At 43.2% G+C, this 22,189-nt stretch overlaps 1 protein-coding gene across 2 annotated transcripts; it reads right to left on the bottom strand.

Moving 5' to 3' along the window:
* Positions 1-6,138: 6,138 nt before the first annotated feature.
* Positions 6,139-21,251, bottom strand: PLP1 (proteolipid protein 1). Of its 2 annotated transcripts, none has more exons than XM_010996820.2 (7): positions 21,091-21,251; positions 12,395-12,581; positions 11,189-11,450; positions 9,948-10,116; positions 9,421-9,494; positions 8,547-8,612; positions 6,139-7,408 (listed from the first exon to the last, which is right to left on the bottom strand). In XM_010996820.2, exons 1-7 carry the CDS (start codon positions 21,092-21,094, stop codon positions 7,337-7,339), a joined length of 834 nt encoding a protein of 277 aa, XP_010995122.1. In that variant the 5' UTR covers positions 21,095-21,251; the 3' UTR covers positions 6,139-7,336. The 2 variants fall into 2 exon arrangements, with proteins under 2 accessions (XP_010995122.1, XP_010995123.1); XM_010996821.2 differs by having other exon boundaries at positions 11,294-11,450.
* Positions 21,252-22,189: the final 938 nt, after the last annotated feature.

Below are 22,189 nucleotides of genomic sequence, written 5' to 3'. Positions count from 1 at the left end.
GGGCTTGTGTGGGTTCCAAGACATTTTATTGCAGGGTTGCACAATCAAACATCTGTAGAGGTGACTAGGGAATGAATGGACTACACTCCCTTCGAGTTATCCTTCATAACTACTGCTTCCCTCAGTGGACACTCTGGTAGGGACTGAGCTGTCATGACTGGGGTTCAACTCCCTGCCAAACACCTGGATGCAGCTCAGCTCTGCAGCTTTAGCAGTCAGCTGAACTGGGATAGAACGGTCATCCCCACATTCAAACTGATGGGACCAATAATGGCACGTGGCTCCAGCCTGGAGCTGAGGGATAATAGCTGCTTCTGCCTCATAGGACTAATGTGAGCATTAAATGAGATAAGACGTGGAAAGTTCTTTGCAGAGGGCTCAATAAAGCGTATCTATTATTGTTGGAGGTGTGGTTGCCTGAGGACTGGGCCAAGATTCTTTTATTTTTTAACTGAAGTATAGTCAATTTACAATGTTGTGTTAGTCCCTGGTGTACAGCATAGTGATTCAGTTTTTATATATATATATTATATATAAAAGAATATATATCTGTTCTTTTTCAGATTCTTTTCAGATAGTTATTTTGGGCCTTCTTTAACACTGAGACAAAAAGGCCATCAAAAGCCCATGTCATAAAGCATGATATTTTTAAAAAATTTTTAACCTGGAAATATTTGAAAGTGGCTGTAACCATTTAAGCTACTAAAAGTGAAAGAACTAACAAACAAACAATGTACACACACACACACACACACACACACTCAGTAAGTACCCAAAAACCACCTGGCTTAAAGAAATTTAATTTACCTATGTGTCCTCCCAGATATACTAGCTGCAGAATATAACATGAAGTAATTGCTTTATGGAATTATTTACACTATTTACGGCCAAGAAGTTGGGAGCATCACTGAAAATGACAAATTTGTTTTTAGGAAAATTGATATGTAGCCTTTCTTTCTAACAATAATTAACTGAGACATTTGTTTACTAAGACCACTCCTAGTTTGTGATAATAATATCATCTGTGAATAGGAGAATGCTTATGTTTCTGTTGACATTTTTTGTTAATGTGGGTTGATTTCAGATTTTAAATCGAATGGGATTTCACCAAATTTATAGCTAGTACATTTAGGGGCATGGAAGAGAGCACTGATTGCAAGGGCCACATTTCCCTTTTTTTTTTTTTTTTTTAACGTTGCTCTACATATGAGCTCAAGTCATCAAATAAAATTAGAGCCACTTAGCAAGGATGTGGAGAAAAGGGAACCCTTGTACACTGTTGGCGGGAATGTAAATAAGTGCAGCTACTCTGGAAAACAGTATGGAGGTTTCTCAAAAAACTCAAAATAGACTTACCATATGACCCAGCAATTCCACTCTTTGATACATATCCGAAAGAAACACAAACACTAATTGGAAAAGATACATGCACCCCAATGTTCATAGGAGTACTATTTACAATAGCCAAAATATGGAAGCAACCTAAATGTCCATCAACAGATGAATGGATAAGGAAGATGTGGTGTGTGTGTGTGTCTGTGTGTGTGTGTATGGAGGGTATTATACCAAGTGAAATAAGTCAGACAGAAAAAAGACAAATACTGTATGATATACTTTTAGTGGAATCTAAAAAATACAACAAACTAGTGAATATAACAGAAAGGAAGCAGACTCAGAGATACAGAGAACAAATTAGTGGTTACCAGTGGGAAGAGGCAGGAGGGGCAATGCAGAGGTAGGGGATTAAGAGTTATAGACTATTAGATATAAAATAAGCTACAAGGATATATTGTACAACACAGGGAATATAGCCAATATTTTATAATAACCATAAATGGAATATAACCTTTAAAAATTGTGAATCACTGTATTGCACACCAGTAACATATACTATTACTGTACATCAGCTATACTGCCATAAAAATTGTTTTAAAAGAAACTTAATCAGAAAAAAATATTAGTTAAATAAATTATAATCACGTATAAATTTTCACATATCAGTTCACTTGTTTGGCTTTAATGTTGTAAACAGCTTTGTGGTTTTTCCCTTTTAATGTTTGAAAGGTAGAGCTTCACGTAATACATGGAGTATCGGTGAATATAGTTTATTCAGAGTCCAGAGCTGGCTTACTGTCCATGTTGGTGAACAAAAGAGTAGAAGGCCATTTAACATTTTTCGACCCTAAATACCACAGCATGTCAGACTTCTTTCTCTAGGCCCAGACTCACATGGCTCCATCTTCTCTTACTTGACTCTTCATCTCTCATGGGAATATACAAGTTTCTCCCTGATTCTGTCTATTCTACCCTTTCTGTCACGGAATGTTAATATCATTCTTCACCACACTTCCCAGCTATTTCCCCAACTTTTTCTGTCTCCAGTTGAGTTCTCTGAGGGGAGAAACTATGTTTTAGTCCCTGCTGTCTTACCAGCATCTAGCAAAACACTTGGCACAGAGAATTTGTTAAATGAATATTTGTTGAAGGCTTGAATAAAATATTAAGGTTGGATTTCCTTGGGTTATTTCATGATGTAGCAAATACTCATTACTTTATCCTACTTTTCTTTACTTTGGAATAGAGTTGATCAGTTCAAGGAGTACTGGAGCAGGAACACAGAGACACCAAACTTTGCAGAACAATAAAACTGTGAAATATTGTATGATCTCACCTATATGTGGAATCGAAACAAACCAAAAACCAAACTCACAGAAAAAGAGATCATATTTGTGGTTACCAGAAGTGGGTGTTGGGAGGGAAGGGGATCTGGAAAAAGGCGGTCAAAATGTACAAACTTCCAGTTATAGGATAAATAAGTATTGGGGATGTAATGTACAACATGATGACTATAGTTAGCAATGTTGTAGGATATGTAAGAGAGTTGTTAAGAAAGGAGATCCTTAGTTCTCATCACAAGGAAAAAACCTTTTTTTGATCTATATGAGATAATGGATGTTAACTTATTGTGGTAATCATTTTATAATGTATGTCAGTCAAGTCATTTTGTGCTACACCTTAAACTTATATATAGTGCTATATGTCAATTATGTCTCAAGAAAACTGGGGGGAAAATAAAAATAAATAAAAATGGTGGAAAACGTGGTTGCTTGTTTCAAAGTGAACGAGGAAAATCTTTCTCAATTTATAGATATTGACTTGAATTCCTTACTTATTGACATAGGAAAAGGCAAAGTATTGATTTTTTTAATACAAGAACAAACAGTTCTTCCATCTGTTACTTAATATTCATCAAGTTAACTATTAATGTCAAAATAGACACACTATCTGTGCACATAGTATGAAAAATCAAAGAGAGAAATACTTTGTATCTGACATTACCCTGTCAGGACTTCTCCAATTTAGCCTGGGTGGGAAGGAAAAGCCACAGTGACTAGCTTGTGTTTATATAAATCTTGATCCATGTGCCCTCTGACTCCTCAGATGACTGAGTGAGTTAGAAGCATGCACATGCATTGTGACAGTGTGTGCATAAATAATGTCACATGTAAGGCCAGAAGCAGGGTGACATTAAGAGCAAGTCACGAGTTGTCAGGACTCTAAATTGAAGTTTTGTTTTTATCCAGGCCCTAGAAAGCCAGAGCCACGTGAAGTCATGGCCCTTAACCATGACCTCTCCCACATACGGAGGGGAGGATTCAGATGCCCACTGCAGTCAGCGAGTCAGACTGCTTCTTGCATGCTCGCTGCCTCCACTCTGCTCCACCCTGGGAGACGTCTCTGCTATGGTTGAGGCTGAATGAGATCCTAGAGTGTAAGATCATATCTTTATCACTTTTTTAACCACATCACCCTAAACTGGAAACTCCCAGGAGTTTAGCACAAAGCTTAGTAGGTGCTCAGTAAATGTTTGTAGACTGAATGAATGAATGAACGAATGTTGCTCTGGCCAAAGCCACAGCTTCTACACCTTGCGTGCATAACTGTGCATAACTGCACTCAGCACTGACCCTGAAGATAGGAAAAGCAATACAACTGACGCTGTAAGAAAATGTTTCTTGTTTATACTGCTGCATCTTGAGCTTTGGCTGATCTAAGCACAAAGAGAACTCTTTGAGTTCAGAGAAAGGAGGTTTATGGTGTGTGGGAGAACTAAGAACAATGGGCTCAATTGATAGACTGGAGATGCTCTCAGCTTCTGAGAGCCTGGAAACTCCATCTATAGATCCGTCCCAGAGGGCAGAGCCAAATAAAGGCAGATGGAGAACACAGCTTTCTTGGGAACTGGCTTTCTGCTCCTTGGAGGCAAAAATACACTCACTCTATAGCATCCCGAATCAATTCTCCAAAATATGGTGCTGTGTCCTTGTTTGCTAGAGTCTAAAAATAAGTCCTTGTCATATTTTTATTCTTTTTGTCATAAAGTCATCCAACCAGACTTGCTTGCAGAATATTCATTGTAGTGAAGCAGAAACCAGGAGATTAAATTGAAACTACTTTTGAACGGAGCTCTTTAACTGATGACCGACTCCTTGCCCCCAAGCTGAAGTCTCCTTTCTCTCCAATCATGCTCCTTGCCATCTACAACCACGGGGCAATGAATCGACAGCTAATTTTCAGTCAGATTTCTTTTGGCCGGTCGTTAGAATGCTTACTGTCCAAGAGCGCCAAATTCTAGCCTAGGACTGTGGCAGGGATTCACTGCTGTGTCCCAAGTGAGCTAGTGGGCTAGTCATCTGGGTAGGAGGTGTCACTAATTTATTTTAATACTGCCCTGCCACAGACTGTTTAAATTTATGTTGCGCTTACCATATCTGCTCTGTCCCTACAGTATACTTTTCATCCAGCACTTTCCAGATAAAACTAAGCATTATTCATGTATGAAGCACTAAAGATGCATTATTGGAATATCCAAATAATTCAAAGAAAAGTTAACAATAACTTAATCCTAAACATACCAAGGCTGGGGCACCATTATCATATTAAAGAAGTAATCACATTTGACCCTGAATTAGTAGAGGACTCTGAAACCCAACTTCTAAGATAAAATAAACCTTAAAAAGCAATGAATTGGTATCAAGACCTGAGTTGAGTTCTAGTCCAGGCTCACATATGTATTTATTGGGTTTCTTGGGTATTTACTTTGCCTCTATTTCTTAGCATCTTCAGCTATAAAAATAAAATTGATTTATCTATGCTTTATTTCAGAAAATTTTTGTGAGAATGAGTTGGATGACCTGAAAAATAAATGAGCTCCTCAAACAGAATATAATAAAGGTACAATTATTCAAGTTTCCATTGTGGGGTTAAACAGATCAATTCAATCAAAAGACACACTGATTGAGAACATTCTTAATTTTATTTTCTTTAATTTTATAAAATACATTTTGTAAGATAAGTTTCTAAAAGTTTATCCTTTATGTGTGTTAAAATTGATATTCTATATCAGAAATGAAGGAAATACTTTCAGTTGATTAACTCTCTTCGTGTGTGTATATGTGTGTATGTATGCATAGGAGGTTTTCAGGGAAGGGTTGGTTATTTGTTATGTTATTAAATCAAAACAAAACACAAGATATAGATTACTTCACTTTCCTTGATCTTGATTGGTTTCTTACAGAACCTTTTCCATCTCCTCCCTCTATGCAGCCTGGAAGCTTATCTTACGTACTGGTCTGAAAACAAATATCAAGTGTCTTTTTGTAAAACTCTTACATCTCCTTAAGCATTGCTGAAACTTTGGGGGAGAAAACGAAACAACTCTTTACAACAAAAGGGCTACCTACAATCATACCTGTAAAATCTCTCCTTCCATAAAGACCAATCAGCTTTTTATTTTTTAACCCAAAGTTAACAAACACAGAAAGAGAAGACTGAAACCCGGGAGCTATTCAGGTTTCAAACTCTTTCCACTTTTCCTTTTCCGTGGAAGCTCACCAACTGAACAACTGATGGCTCGTGCCTGCAGTTATGTGATCTATACCAGGAGAGAATAACCCGTAAGTTAAAACCTGACTCTTTAACACACCAAGTTAACATTGCTGAATCAAATCGTCTCCCACTAGAGGGAGAGAAAGTTCAAGTAGGTAATTCAAACTGAGGTTCGAATTCACCAAATCTGTTTCTGTGAAGGATAGAATAATTTGTAGAAAATCCCAATAGATGCAAGGAACTCGCCAATTTTCCATATCATTTGTGATGTTTAATGTCCAATTTTCATTTGTTAAAGAATCATAGTCAAAGAATCATCCTCCAGACCTTTATGGTACAACCCCAAACAAGTGATAGACAAACTGGAAAATGTGACAATGTGCATCCTTCTGAAACAAATCAAGATCTTCAAATCACCTGCTGTGACTGAATGGATAATACCCCATGAAAAGAGCACCATTGTGAAGATATGACAGAGGCCAAAGTACACAACTAATTAACAGAAAAAGACATGCTATCCAAAGAGTTATCTATCCTGTGTCTACCAGAGGGCTGGCTCAGTTTACACCGTTAGCCACTGGCAACTGCTGCTCTTCTAAGCCAGTCTTTTTTCATACGAGCTAGTTTCTCTCTAGCCTCAGCTCCTTGGAAACCACAAGGTTGTCATGGTAGCTGTTATCAAGGAGAAGGGAGTGAGAAGATGCTGACAACACCCTGTTTCTCTTCTCTAACGAGGTATAAGGCCAGGTGCCCCCTTCGTCTACACAGACACTACGCTCCCTTCTGCTATAAGTAAGGTTGGCTGAGTTAGGGCTTAAATAGTCCATTGCCATCGGGGTCAGTGCTCTCTTTCTATGGGTGAAAGATCCTTGCTTTGACCCCCTTCTCCCAGCTGCAATAGGTAGATTTGGGCAAATGCTTTTATTGTTTTGCTGGTATTCTTTTTTTTTCTTCTCTCTTCAATGGTAATAGGGAAACAGGAGGGAGTCCTCTGTTTTGTACACCAACGAGAATACATTTGGGCCTCAAGGTGGCAAAGGGGCCAGGTACATCCCTTCTCTCTACCTGAGCATCTTTCTTTCCACTTTGTTTCCATCAGTGGAAGTGCCCTTTGAGAAGAAAACACTTCCTGGTCCTCAGGAGATGCTTGAACATTGAATTAGAGCCTCCGTTTCTTTGTGACTTGCAGTTGGGGAGTCACCATCTTAAGCATTTCCCATTTCTAGCAGGAACCAGCTGTGAAGCAAAATGACTAAAAGAGGTACATAAGAGGGGAGAGTCCACAGAGAGACATTAATCACCACAAGACTCTCCTTTCTTGTTACACTCGTCAAGTAAGAAGAGGGCCAGTCAGTGGCAAAGGCAAAGAGTTAACACAGGAGACGCAGCATTGTAGGCTGTGTGGTTAGAGCCTCGCTATTAGAGAAAGGGAAATTTCTACAGGTGATCAGAACTTGGTGCCTCGGCCCATGAGTTTCAGGACAGCAAAGTTGTAAGTGGCAGCAATCATGAAAGTGAGCTGTAGGGAAGAGAAGCAAGAATATGAGTGAGAGGAGAAAAGGAAGCTCTCCCTCCTCCAGTCCGTTTGGGAATGAGGAAGGGTGAAAATCACATCATAGCTAAATAAAGAAAAAAACTCCTGTCCTGCAAAAAGCAGTACATCTCAGGCATTTGTCCTGTGTATAAGACTAGAAGTCCTCTCTGAGACATTTCCTTCCAAACCGCCCAGACCTGGAGAATCAACTGGACAAGGATTTTTCCCACCCCTCTGCTCTGCCTAGCACTGAGTTTTTCTCAGGGAAGCGAGCAATACGTGGGCTCAGCCATCATCATATCTATGTGTCTGGGCGATCTGGAGTCCTAGGGTGCCCGCCATAGACACATCACCACACGTGCAGCACAGCCTCCCCTGCTTAATGCATCAATCTATTTCACGAGAGGAGAGACAACTCAACCCTGTATAAAAGCCTCAGCAGTGGGGGCAGGGGGGTGCGAGGAGTGCTGTAAGCTTATCCTTGGCCAGTCACCACTTATTCAATGACTTAAGATAAATTGCTTCACCCTTCAGTACCCGAGGTTCTTCATTGGAACCATGAATGCACTACATTGACACTGTGCTGTGACACCATCAGCAGGACCTGGGACATAGAGTTGTATTATAATAATAACAATTCTAATCATGTTAAGCGGTCCTTTCAGTATTTTCAGGAGAGTAACTAAATCCCTTGGAGAGCATCCAAGATGGATTTGTATTTACAGTATATAGAATTCCAGGCTGCCGAAAAGCATGTTTAGTTAGGTTTCAGTGTTTTTGTCACTGATCAGGCCAGGATATGTGGAGAATTAACTATAATTTATGACCACAGAGCACTTGGCAATGTTTCATGCTCTGTAAATGTGATGTATTATTATTCTTGACCATGAATCTCTTTCTTCCTCTTTCCTCACATCACTTTTCTTGTTCCTATCAAATTTCTGAAAATTTCTGCCTTGCCAACTCAAAGTAGAAGTGCACGGTCTCTACTCTTCCCTGTCTTTTCCCAGTAGCTTCTCTCCAGCATCTCAAAGTTAGGAATCTATCTTTTTACCTTTCAGCATAGCTGTACCCAAGCTAACCCAGGACCATGTATTTGCCAAGATCATTCAAGACCACTCACCAGGGAAACCAGTGTGGCTGCAGCCCCTACAAATGCAGCAATAAACAGGTGGAAGGTCATTTGGAACTGCAAGAAAATGCAAAAAGAAGAATGGTTTCTTGCAACAGCAAAAATATATGCTCTGCTGTGGATCATGAATGCAACTTTCTGAATGTGTTGATACCTTTCTGTGTGTTAATTCGGCATCTCTAAGTTGTCACTTCCCTGAGTGTAGGCCTCCTGTTCTTCAATGTGCACCACAGCACCTCACCCCGGAACACCCAGAACACAGAATACTCAGAAAATAGTGCAGTCCTCTCAAATAATCAGCTTGTTCCACACAGTTGTGCCCAGGAGCCCCAAAGGTAAAGGCAACAATTTGCTTTCAAAGAAATAGTGTATCGCCTTCTTCCTCAGGATTTATGTTTATTCCCCTGCCTCATTTGTGTATCACAGCTACTCTCAATACAGTGTTTTCCTTTTTCATATGTACTTTCTTTTTAAACAGGATTGAGAAGTTCCAACCTGAAAGCATTTTGTAAAACCTATGAATGTCTGTGCACAACCCATTCTCTTGATAAGGTTTTTAAGTAAAAACAATGACAATTTTCACTTGGGGGATTTTGCCATTGAGCCCTATCTTTACCTAAAGCTACAAATTTCTCTTTTAAGGGAGGAAGTCTTAGAATGGAAGGCTTCCTCTGCAGCTCTAAGGAAAATAGATATTTTACCATCTATGCTCATTGGCTCGGGCAGACTCAGCCAATAATTTATAGAAGGCAATCTGCTAACTCAAAATGCAGCAAAGAGAAACTGTGGTTCTTAAAATCAAAGATGGGTAGGAATTTTGTGTGACTAGTTATTCTATTGTAAAATAACCCAGTGGCTCACTCACCTCGGCTGTTTTGCAGATGGACAGAAGGTTGGAGCCACACACCTTGCCAGGGAAAGCATTCCATGGGAGAACACCTAAGTAAGACAAAAATATCAACCAGCGTAAGCTTCCCAGAGTTACAGGGCTACCTGGAAGACTTTTTTCATCTTTAATCACCCTAGCTGGGAAGTCCCAACTAACACTCCAGATCTTCTTTTCTAAAGATTTGCCAAAAAATAGAAGGTGGTATTGAACACGTGAAATTCTGTCTTTGTGATTGAACTGTGCTGCTTCTGGGTTGGGAAAAGCACAACTAGGGTAGCTCAGTGTGAACAGCCAAGAAAATTCCCACCATTCCCAAGAAGTTCCCTTCTCAGGGAAGAAATCTTTCCGGTTTCAGTGGCGAGGGATTAACAAGCTAAGATCCAGGCATCCATATTCTTATTTTTTCCCCCATAATTACCACCCTCCTTACCCTAAGTACAGAACCAAATACACCATGCTTCTATATGGGGTAAGGGGGCCAAGCCACCTAGGCCCTAACTCACCATACATTCTGGCATCAGCACAGAGACTGCCTATACTGGCAGAGGTCTTGCTGGGGAAGGCAATAGACTGGCAGGTGGTCCAGGTGTTGAAGTAAATGTACACAGGCACAGCAGAGCAGGCAAACACCAGGAGCCACACAACGGTCAGGGCATAGGTGATGCCCACAAACTAAAACAATTGACACGGGGTGGTTAGAAATCAGCATCAGCCTGCAGACAATGAAACATAAACAGGGAGATCCTGGAATGGCATGTGCCAGACATGAAACCAGATTCCAGGGATCTCCACCAAATGAAATTAGTAAGCAGGGCACCTCTGTGAATGTCATGGTCAGTATCTACTAGAGAACTGGCCCCGAGTATGATGGAGGGTGGGGGGAATGGGTAGGGGTTGGAGTGAGGAGGATCCCTGGGTTAGAGAGGCTTCAGGAGGTTTTGGGGGGCAGATCAGGTGTGAAGAAATCAAAACAGATCTTGAAAGAAAGTCGTGCCACTTCTGGCCTTAGGCTGAGCTTAGAAAATATTCCTGGTCACAGGACTTTGGATCCCTAGTTATTGAACAAAGCCAATAGGAGATTTAAATTTCAGATCCCAAAACCCTTCTAAGCCAACTGCTAGCCACAAAAGACATCACCATAACCTACAGATGTTCAGCCCCCAAAGGATCTTGAACTCTAGAGGCTAGAAACCAATGTGCACCTCACCAGAAGCAAGGATACTCTCAGACAAAGATCAAGCATTAAATATGCAGATCTATGCTAGTCCCCTCTGGGACTTCCAAAAAGGTAGGATCCCAGAATATTGAGAATTCCATCTTGGAGTCAATTATTTAATTTTCATGATCCACCCTTCCTCTCAGATCGGGCACCTCCATCTCAATCCCATGAGAAGCATTTTAGATTCTTGGATAGTCAGATCTACTCCCGCTGTGCTCCCTGCTAGGAAGGGAGTAAAAGGATACCAACAGATGGCTTAGAAATGGTCTGATTATACAAAGCATTCCACAAAATGCATGCTTTTTACTTTAAGATGAAATTTTCTAGGGAACTTTTGAAAACAGAGGCTCAGCCAGCTGGGCATCACGTTCTTCCTGACCTTCTCGTTCGGCTGTCACCATCACTTCCTCACTCAAAAGCCAGGTCCCTAAAGAGGACCCAGCCTTGGGTGGAGGTGAGGCCACAGACTCATGCCCAATTGTCCCCCACCCCTTGTTATTGCCACAAAATCCTGAGGATGATCACCTTGTCGGGATGTCCTAGCCATTTTCCCAAACAATGACACACCCGCTCCAAAGAATGAGCTTGATGTTGGCCTCTGGAACCCCTCCCCTTCTGGCCCCCTGTTACCGTTGCACTCAGGCCCTTGCCGCAGATGGTGGTCTTGTAGTCGCCAAAGATCTGCCTGACTGCGCCGGTGGTGTAGAAGCCCTCAGCCAGCAGGAGGGCCCCATAAAGGAAGAAGAAAGAGGCAGTTCCATAGATGACATACTGGAAGGCATGGATCCTGTGTTAACAGAGAGACAGAAAGCCAGAGAATCTTACTAATTCAAGACCCAATTCCCTTGCTGCCTAAGTCAGTTGGATACCTGAGTGGGCACTTCAGCAAGGCTAGAGGTTCTTTAAAGGAGTCACTAGGTTCTTCCTCTACACTTCCGCTTTATCTTTCTCAAAGTGGAAGAAGACAGGGAACGTGTGGCCAGAAGCACATGCCCCTTCCACCCACATCTGGCTTACCCTATGACCTGGAGAACCGGGGCCCTACTCTCCTTGGCCTGACCCTTCAGAGATGCTCTCTTGGAGGCTAGAGGAAAGAGGAGCAAGGTAAGAAGGAAGAAGGATGAAGGAACAAGAGCCTAATTTGCTCTAGGAACAGGAGAGGCTTAGTACTGTGCTTGAGCCGACAAGCAGTGTGTCAAACAGAGAGCAGCAGCCCCGCTCAGTCATTGTGCCTCCCCCGAGTTCTTTAAATGGTCCACTGCAGAGAGGCTCCTACTCAGTCAGTGTTAACCCTACCTAGCAGAAGTTAGAACACATGATCGGGGTGGGGGGTAAAGCGCAGGGGTAGAGTGTGTGCTTGCATGCACGAGGTCCTGGGTTCAATCCCCAGTAGCTCCATTAAAAAATAAATAAATAAACCTAATTACCTCCCCCCCCGCCCTGAAAAAACAAAAAAAGAACACGTGGGGCAAAGCAAAGTGGGGTGGTTAGGAGTGGGCTGGCAGACATGCAGACCTCCCTCTCTGAACTTGGCACTTTCCTCTCATTCAGGGCTTCAGATGTGGCGTGGGTGGAATCTGCACACAGAAGGAAGACTCAGGAATCCTGTCTGGAATCCTGTCTGGCTCCACACCAATCCCCTACTAGAGACTAAGGTACTGATGAGTTCTGTATCTCCAGGGCAGAAAGAGGGAAAGAGAGAGGAGTTCGTGTGGGACCACAGGTACTTACACATTGATGAGATACTCATAGTCCTGGTAGTTTTTGGAGAAATAAGTCTCAATGAGCTTTTCTGTGCCAGTGAGTGCTTCATGTCCACAGCCACAGAACAGTGCCACTCCAAAGAAACACAATCCAGTGGCCACCAGGGAAGCAAAGGGGGCCCCTACGAGACATCTCGCACAGCACTCTAACAAGCCTGGGGGAGAAGGAAGATGAACAGTCAGGGATGGACAACAGGTAGCCAGTGCCACTCACCCCTCTCTGCCGAACCAGCCAGGCCCTGTGCTCACATGAACGGATAGGGTGGTCACACCAGAGGCCAAAAGCAGGAGAGTCTAGAACGTTAGACTTTGAGAATGTGACATGGACCCTAAAACCATACTTTTTTCCATTCTTAAAAATAAATCTTTGCCTTTAATTCCCAGAATGTTTTTCAGTTTTTTCAAAATGATCAGTAATCAAGTAGCAAGCTAGTGAGATTATGCAATCATTCCCTCCTTTCTTATCATTCTGCTTTCTTGGTTTCAGTCATTCATCAACTCTTATGGAGTATTTCCCATGTGCCCAGCATTGTGATCCCTCCACATCACACCTAGTGCAATGCTGGGTACATGGGAAATGACTCACAGACATAGGAAACAAACTTATGGTTACCAAAGGGGAACAGGGGGAGGAGGGATAGATCGGGAGTTTGGGATTAGCAGGTACAAACTACTATATACAGAATAGATAAACAAGGCCCTCCTGTATCGCACAGGGAACTGTATTCAGTAGCTTGTAATAACCTATTATGAAAAAGTATATATATGTATATGATAACTGAATCACTATGTTGTATGCCTGAAACTAACACAACTCTGTAAATCAACTATACTTCAATTAGAAAAAAGACATAGGCGCTGCCATGTGGAAGTCTTTTATCTATTGAGGAAGAATGAGCTCAGTAGATCTAATAGTTCCAACTAACAATTCCAGGAAGCCAAGTAATGGTTACAAAGGGGAAATGCCCTTAGCATTCCAGGAAGGGATGAGTTCGGGCCAGAGCTATTGGTATAGTCAGGCAAGATTTGAGCCTTGAAGAGCATTCCAGGTGAGGAAACTGGAAATTGCATGCTCCTGAATATTCCTGAACATTGTGTATATTTATTGCTTGGAATACTTGATTCTTCTTAGTCTACATGTGTGGAGAGCCATCTCAAGGAAAGAAGGGAACAGGCAGAGGACAGGAGATGGTAATGGGAGGATTACTATTATTCACAGTAATAAACATTCAGGCTGAAAGATCTGGGGACACTTTGCATGGTTGATTTGTTCTCCGCTACTGCAGCTTGGAAAACGTCCCCACCCTCAGTCCTGCACTGGAGTTCTGTCAAAACAGCTACAAAGAGACTTTATACAAAGTCAACAAAGCATGAAACGTCTTTCTCGCATGACAAAACATGCCAGGGCCTGGGAACACAGGTGTCTTAAAGTGCCAGGAGTCCCTGAGATCCCCAGACCTGATACCCCAGGCCCTGCACCAGTGTTGCTGAGAAACAGGAAAGACATGCCAGAAGTCACAGGCTCTGAGAGCACCTGCACCCCAAGGGCAAGCCCGAAGCTGTAAGGTGTCACATGGAGTGAAACTTAACAAATGCCAAGTAGATGACTGACTAGACAGGGAAAGGATGGCTCCCTCTGGCCTCTTGACCGGATACCCCCAAAGGTGGAAGAAATGAAAATGTTAAGCTCTTCAGAAAAAGAATTTATATATACACTGATTTTATCCATATCTAGTCATATATCATATAATATATAGAGATGTGATATATGAATTATTTTTATTTTTGTGTATATATAGTATAAATATGTAAACTGTGTGTTCACACACACACACACACAAATAATCAGCAAATGTGCTGAGAAGCTGCTACTTTGGAAAAGCATATTGGGACTCCTTATAAAAAGCAAATACATTTTATTAATTTTTAGGTTTGGATTTTTACCCGAAGCTCGCTTGTCTCTACCGGGGTACCAGGGACTAGGAGAGTCCCTTGACTGAGCCTCTTCATACTAGTACAGTTTCTTTTTAGCCCTGAGTGTTTGAAAATCTGGTGATTTGCATGGCTGAACTACATCAATGTGAACAGATTTTGAAGGACCGAATTATCTCTATCACGGGAAAGTTGAGGCAGAGATATCTGTCTCTGTTCCCAGAGCTACAGAATGAGTGAGTCCTATTACCCACTGTTTCCTAAAATGACAGCCCTTCCTTGGTGCTCAAAGAGGCTCTTCCTCAAAGATTCTCATATATCACACCAGACATGAGGCTCAGAATCCCATGCCAAGCTCAATAAGTAACTAACATTTGCAGCAGAATTGAATTTCCTCCCTTTTCCAAGAACTGAAGCATGGCTGTCAGCAAACTTGGCCTCTATAGGAAGTAGTCAATTTGTGGCTGCGCTGCTAGAAGTGGAGGCAGAGTTTACTTAGCATGAACTTTGCAATTGTGCTTAGCAAGAGTGCCTCATCAGCGCTGGCCCACGGTGTGTGCACACATGCCAGGGCCAGAGGCACAAGCATGAATGCAAATGTGCACATGCATCCATGTATATACCAGAGAGAAAAACATAGCACTTGAAACTGATCATTGTTCTCAGGAGACCTTCAGAAATTGATCTTCCTCTTTCTCAACAGGTGAAGATACTAGCTGCATCCTGGAAGTCAAGAAACGGAGCCTGGAAATAAACCATGCTGCCATGTTCCTTCTCTGCCTATCCAACTCTTCTGACCCCCTAACTCCTAGACTCTTCTAGTAAAAAAGGTCTCTGAAGCCTGGGGGGGGGGAGGGGAAGGTCAGTGACCCCACTGTTCCCTCTCTCCCCAGCACAGGGTCAGGGCTTGGACAGAGCCCTCCATAGCTCCCCTGGACAAAGAAGCCTTGTTTTTCCCTGAGATCTCAGGAGCCTCATTGGTATTCTGCAGGGGCCTACAGGCCTGGGGTGGGGAGGGGGTCAGACCCAGGGAACAATGGAAGAACTGTTTGTTTTGCCCAGAGTTAGGAGAGCCATCCTCCCTAGCAAGTGACCATCCTGTGCCCACTCCCTCAACCCAGCTTTTTCCCCTGGAAAGGGCTAAAATGGTGGTGCAGGTGTGATTAGGGATGGAGAAACTTGAACTCTTGTTAGCCAAAGAGAGAATTCCACTCTAAGCTTTAGCTGATGCCTCCTTCAGGGTTGTAAAGATGAGGGGGGAAAAATCCTCTTTAGTGTATCTGATCCCTCAATCGTCATCCAAATAACCAGAGCGTATTCTACATATTGTTCATACTGGGTGATGAAGGGCTCAGCCTTGGGAGCAACTCTGAATCATCTACTGATCTTCTTTCTTTCTACACCCATTTTCCCTCTATTTTCTTAGACCGCAAATAACTTAGCACACCCTTTTCTGCTCTACTGCCACTCAAAGCAAGGTACAAGAAGGACATTGGCTTTAAAGAGTCTCTAACATGGAATCAGAAATAAATTACTCCTCAGCTATAAACAGTTCAACAATATCAGCATAAGAATCAGATATCCATCTCGTTACATTGAAATGAAATGTTTGTTCTGGGGGCATTTAAGTTCAGCAGAAGTAAAGCATCTCAGTCATAAGTCAGTCCAAGCCAAAAAAAAAAAAAAAGAAAGAAAACTCAAATTCTGGATTCCAACAGGGAAAAAGTTAGAACATGCAACATATTGTGTCATCAAAGTAGTTGACAATCAAAACATTCTGAGAAAGGTCCATTGGGTTCACTTTGATTTTTCACAGCCCACAAAATGTCCTTGGGAATGTGTGAACAATAACCTAAAGCCACAGGCTCTCCATTTCATGACTGAAAGGGTATTGGTGTGATTCAGGAAGGCTGTGAGGGATTCTGGAGGAGAAGGTCCTTGGCTCTCTCAAGAAACAGTCTCACATTTCCAGGCTAAGTACAGATGGTGACATGGTAGAGTTGGCATAAAAAACTATATAGTTATAATGTTACCCAGTGCAACTCAACTGGATTAAAGCACCTGACTGTGATGAGAAGTCATCGAGAAAAATAATGACCCTCCCCGGTGTTTCCCTTTGATATCTGTTCATTGGATTCAGTACAATTATTAAGCATATGACACTAGACACTATGAGAAACAAAAGGGAATTATAAGGGCCAGTCCCTTTCTTCAAAGACCTTTCAGTCTCGTTGGGGAGAACAAACATGTCTGTGAATCCAAGACCAAACCTATAATCTACTGTTAAATGTGTACAACCAAGTCCTAAGGGCAAAATGTAAGCAATGGGGAAATTTTCAGTGGTGGCTAGATATATCTGCCAACTCCCAAAGCTAGTCTAATCAATCTGTGACAGAACTTCAAGCCCTTCTCATCCATGCTCTTTGTAGGAGTTTGACAAAGATCAACAAGACTGCTGTGACTCTTATCCAGATTCATGTCTATCCAAGGAACTGGCTTGATCCTGATGCTGCCTCTTTAAGCAGAAGCCAAGAGCTCCCAAGCCCTCCCTCCTTTCCCATGCCCTGGGCACGCCTCAGGGACCAGCTCCATGGTGGAAATTCAGTGTGAATCTGGGAACCCATCAAAGGGAGGAGAGGAAGGGCTTTCATCAAAAGGGATGGTAGAAAGAGAGCGATTGTGCCTTGCACAATTCCCAGCCTGTCCCTTGAATCTGGCTGACAAAGGGAGAGATAGAAGAACCCTATACAATAGAGCTAAACAACAGGCAGGCTCATTGAGTGAAAAACTGGCCCCATCTCCCTAAGTCTCTAATCTGCGCTACAGTCTTACCCTCCTCCCAGAACCCACCCTTTAACCTCACCCCATGAACAGAGGCCCTCTTGATCAGGGCCTATAGCAGTTGACAGGGCCAAGATGCTAGAGCAGCCGTGACTGGTACTGGGGATGGATGGGGTTCAGTGGGTGGGTTCTAGGAGTAAAACAACAATCATCAGGAGGTGCCAGAGACAAAGACTTTTGCTTCTGGCCTTATCCTGCTCAGACAAAGCCCTGCCTATAATCTTGTCTTTCCTACATGAAATCAGCACTTATACCACATTCAAGAGCTGGAAAGGGGCCCTGCAGCCGCTGGGGCATGGGAATCCAAGCTTGCTAGATTGTCAAGTCACGCGGATCGAGTTAAATTAGATAAAAAGGAATCTCAGCCTCCTCTTTGAACAGGTATTATTATTACCATGGCAACAGCATCTGGACCACATTGTTTCCTATATTCCCTACTCCTCCCCAAACACACACACACGCATGCATGATTGCACATGTGCATGCATGTGTGCCAATTTACACCCAAACATTGGGAGGCTAGGGTAGAAGCTAGATTGTTAAACTCCATCCCTGATACATTGTCTTCACCTTGCCCACTTCTGGGAAGGTGAAAGAGAAGCACCTGGCACTAAGCTAAGAGACAACAGTTTCCATACCTTACTCCTTAGGTCAGTCTCCCACCAATTCCTCCTCTCTTCTTGGTTGCAGTGTGAAGCTAATCTGGGAAACCTTGTTCTCTTCCTTGGGATGTCACTGACTCCTTTCCAGAGCCCTGCCTGGCAAAGAGCTCAGGGGCCAATGCAGAGCTGAGAGATCACCATTAGGACCATTTTTAAATAACCAAGAAAGCATTAATCAATCAGTATTTTGCTGAGCTTTTGATGTGAGTTTGACACTGGGCAGGCCCTGACAGTGGGAAAGGAAGGAAATCTACTCTGTTCACCTGTCGTGGCTGTTGTGACCTTTCCTGATCAGGCCACCTCCCCGACCTGATGCTCTCTGGACCTGAAGTTCTGTGGGAAAGCAAGACATTTCTACTGTTGCTTTCTTTCAACACCAAGAACTCTACCCTGGGGATGGTTTTCAAGGCTTCAAGATAATATACAAACAGGCAACAAGAGAAAAAGATGCCACTGGCTGGGGGTCTGCCTCCCTGGGTTTAGAGATTATATTTCTCCACCCATGCATCTCCCAGGGGTTTCTTGGGCCCTGTTACTACTCAGATTTGAGATCATAGTTCCAGTTGTCAGGCTATTGAGTAAACTTCTGGCTTTCCTAGCACAGAACCAGGGCAAAAGCCCCTCGAAGCAGAGCACACTTCTCAGTCTGCCTGGCTCACCAAGAGCTCCCCCAGCTCTTCAGGGCCAAAACGAGGAGCAGGGTAGGGAAGGCTGCCTATAATCACTTCAGCCAGGGTCTCTAGAAGTAAGTGAATGTGTTGGTTTGAATTGGCTTTCTTTTCAGCTACTGGCATTCTTGCAGCATTTTTGCCATCATGATGGGATTCAGTTAGTCTTCAAGCATTCTGTAAAACTGGACCCCTGCTCTGCCTCCACATTCTTTGCCTGGGCTACATTCACTTACTCTGAGCCAGCCAAAACTACACGGCTCGGCAAACAGCCACCTTTGGAGGGAAGCATCACAGTCTGGTTACCAGGGTAACAGCCACTGTTCTCAGACATCAGGCTTACAGGAGCCAATGTTTTGCTGCTTAGTAATGGCATTCTGTTACTGAGCAGAGAATAATCAGCTCCTGCTCTTTGGCTCTTTTCTGGTTCCGTTGTTACCCCAAAGACTCATTTGGAAAATCCCCCTCCCAAGTCGGGACAAGGATTTAATGGATTATCATTTCCCCTGTAAACCTTTTGTGCGGACACTCCTGAACTCAGTGTTCTTCTTCTATTCCAATCCTACTGGATTCTATATGGTTGAGGTAGTGAGCTCTCTGTTCCTGGGAGGGATAAAGCAGAAGCCGTAGGAATGTTTAATTGGCTGTTGTAGAAGGGAATCTTGCACTGAGCGTTAGCACAGACAACTTCTAAAGTTCCTTCCAATCCCAGATTTCATGATAAAATTTGTCCTCTACAACAGTTAAACAGCAACACACTCCATGTTAGAGGTAGTAGCAGTCCAGTACCTTCTTAGAGATGGTCTGTTGTTTACAAAGTATTTGAGATTCTTCGTTATTGAATAACTGAGAACTCAATGGCTACTCTGTCATGTGCACCTGGCCCAAGTATGGCCCACTCCCAAGACACAACCTCAACTGTGCCCTTATCTGTGGCAATCTCCCCTGGAGGAAATCATCCAGCCTCAATAATAAGAAATTGTCCCTATGGTCACCTTATTTGTTACTGCCTTTTCCTCAGGGCTTTTGTCCCCTAAGGAAGTAATACTCAGCATCCTTCTTTCCTCCTCTATTTTTAATTCATAACCTACCCAATCAGCTCCCCTGACACTAGGCAGGGTTCCTGATGCAGGTAGGGCAGGAATTGTGTTTCTCCAACATTCACCTCTCACCTAGCTAAGCTCAGTTGGTCAAATGACTCTTACCCACATGCACAAAGTAAGCCCAAGCATTTGGGAAAGAATAAGTCAGCCTGTACATGCATTCTTGTATAACATTTGGTATGATCATGAATTACAATTGTTATAGAACTTGCCCATTTTCAAAGGACTTCCACGTCATTGTTACCTAATTTTAATAACCCTAAAAGGAGACAAAACAGTTATTGTTATCTCCATTTTCCAGATGATGAAGTGATAATTCACAGCAACCTACCCAAAGTCACGAAGTTCATAAACGGCAGATCTGGAATTCGAACGTAGTTGTGTTAACTTCTAGTCCAGTGCTCTGCCCTCTTAATTATCCTGCCTGAATCCATGCTTCAGAGAGCTCTCTCAGTGTTTCAGGATGAAACAACTTAAAGGCTTACATCAGCTTAATATAATTGAAAACCTATCTCCATGGAGGTTGTTGGAATCTTTTGGGTATTACATTTGATGGTGAATACACAGGACAATTGATTCTTGTCTCATTTAGGATGTATTCAAGCTGCTGCTCTTGTTTTGCCAAATGCGAACAATGTCTACATGTTTCTGTGGCATCCTGTGTGGGCAAAGACCTTTATGCTGGGCATACCTTGCTCTGAGTGGACACTAGCAGAGGCCAGACTTCATAGCTTCTCTCTATGGGGAAGCCCTCAGTACTCAGCCAAGTCAGCAACAGCCCTAAGGTCCCATCAGCCTCCTGTCATAGCAGAGATTTAGAGTCTGAGCCATGACTTCAGGAAGGCTGTCTGTAATAGTTGCTAGACATGGTCACCCATACATGTCTGCACACACACACAGCCCTGCCTCTATCTGCCTCCTATGGTAAAGCAATTGAAAACTCTATTTTCATTTCCTGAACCTGAGATTGGCCCCTTCAACCATGGCCAAGCTTGAGTCCATCTTGCCCAATTCCCCAGTTTCCTCCTAATGCCAAGAAGGGTCAAATTTTGTATCACGCAAGCAGTTATTTTGTGCGTCTGAGGGCCAGCCAACATTAGTTGCCTCCAGCAGAACCAGGGATGTCAGCTGACCGGGCCATTACCAGAGCCTGGGAAACGGGAAAAGAGAAGGCAGAGGGAAGTGAGGGGGTAGGAAGACACATGAGCACATCCAGCCCGCTGGGCACTCTCTCCAGGGACCTGTGGGCCTCTCCACGTGCTGCTGGAGTTCTTTGACAATAAAGCACCATTCTCAGTACAGCAGAGAAGGAGTTAACCTAACTGCGTGCTAAAGAATTAAAAAGAAAACAAGGGCCAAAGCACAGCTCATTTAAACCATTAGAAACCCTGAACCCCAAAGTTCTTGCCAATTCCTATGCTTGCTTGAATCTTCCATGCTAAAGTTTATGAAACTCACCCATGTCTTTGGGACTCGGCCTCCAATTGTAGCCGGCTGGCTAGGCTGCTTTGCGGCTGACTTTGTTCAGCTGGAAGGATCCTGCTCTCTCCAGTCTCCTTCTTCGGTCCTTTACTTTTTCTCTCTGAGTATCTTTGTCCTCTTCTCCTGCAATGAAAAGGGCTTTCTGATTGACAGCCAACCCCCTTAAAGGGACAGGCCCGCTTTCCTCCTCCTCTCCTCCTCCCCTTCTCCTCCCCTTGTCCCCACCTCCTCAGGGATACTCCCTTCTCTAAGGCCTCCATCTTCTCTTTCTGCTTTTCACTGCCAATTGTTTCATTTTCTATTTTTTCTCTTTTTTTTCCCCCTAAGGCTGGCCTGTGTGGAATTTCGCTTTCCTGCAGAGACATCTGGAAACATGGTTTAGGGGTAGAAAGGAAAAGAAGAGGTCCTGCAAGCCTCCAACTGAGCCTTGGGTCTATTTGGTGTGGGATGTGGTAGCACCAGTTTCAGAAGCCATGGAAGCGGTAGCCCTGGCAAAACGGTCAGGGTCAAAACCCTGGAGGCCATCCCTCACCTCCCCAAGTCCTTCCAACTCTGCCCCAACCCCACCCCTCACTCCTAGCTGCCCTTGGCCCTGTCCACCTTTCCCCACCCCCCACCTATTTGGAAAATAAGCACTCTTCCCCCGCCCCATCCCAGCTCTAGAAACACAACAGAGAAGAAAAGTGTCTTTTAAAATAATTTCCTCCAGATCCTTGTTAGTTTCAACTGAATGAGGGCAAAACACAAGCTGTTGATTCCATGAACAGATTTCGACCAAGCTGGGGAAAAGTAGAATGATAATCATTTTATAAACAGGGTAACGGAGACCTAGGGAGTGAGCAAGACCTGGGCAGCTTCACGGAATAGGCTAAAGGAAATGTCAGAGTTAGGGATGTGAGTGGTCTCCGAGGAAGGTAATTGAATTTGAGACAAGAACACAGTCTGGGAATTAGGTAAACATCCCATCCTGAGACTAGAGTGTCTTCAGAGAGCTGAGGCCAGGCTGGTAAGAGGCACGGAGTGGGTTGAGGTGAAGCCATGGGTCCCAGTGAGGGTGGAGGGAAGAAGAAAGGAA

Source organism: Camelus dromedarius, chromosome X, assembly GCF_036321535.1.
Source record: "Camelus dromedarius isolate mCamDro1 chromosome X, mCamDro1.pat, whole genome shotgun sequence".
In the NCBI taxonomy this organism is placed as follows: domain Eukaryota; kingdom Metazoa; phylum Chordata; class Mammalia; order Artiodactyla; family Camelidae; genus Camelus; species Camelus dromedarius.
The sequence above is the reverse complement of the archived record's forward strand: the minus strand, read 5'-3'. Positions and strand labels throughout refer to the sequence as shown.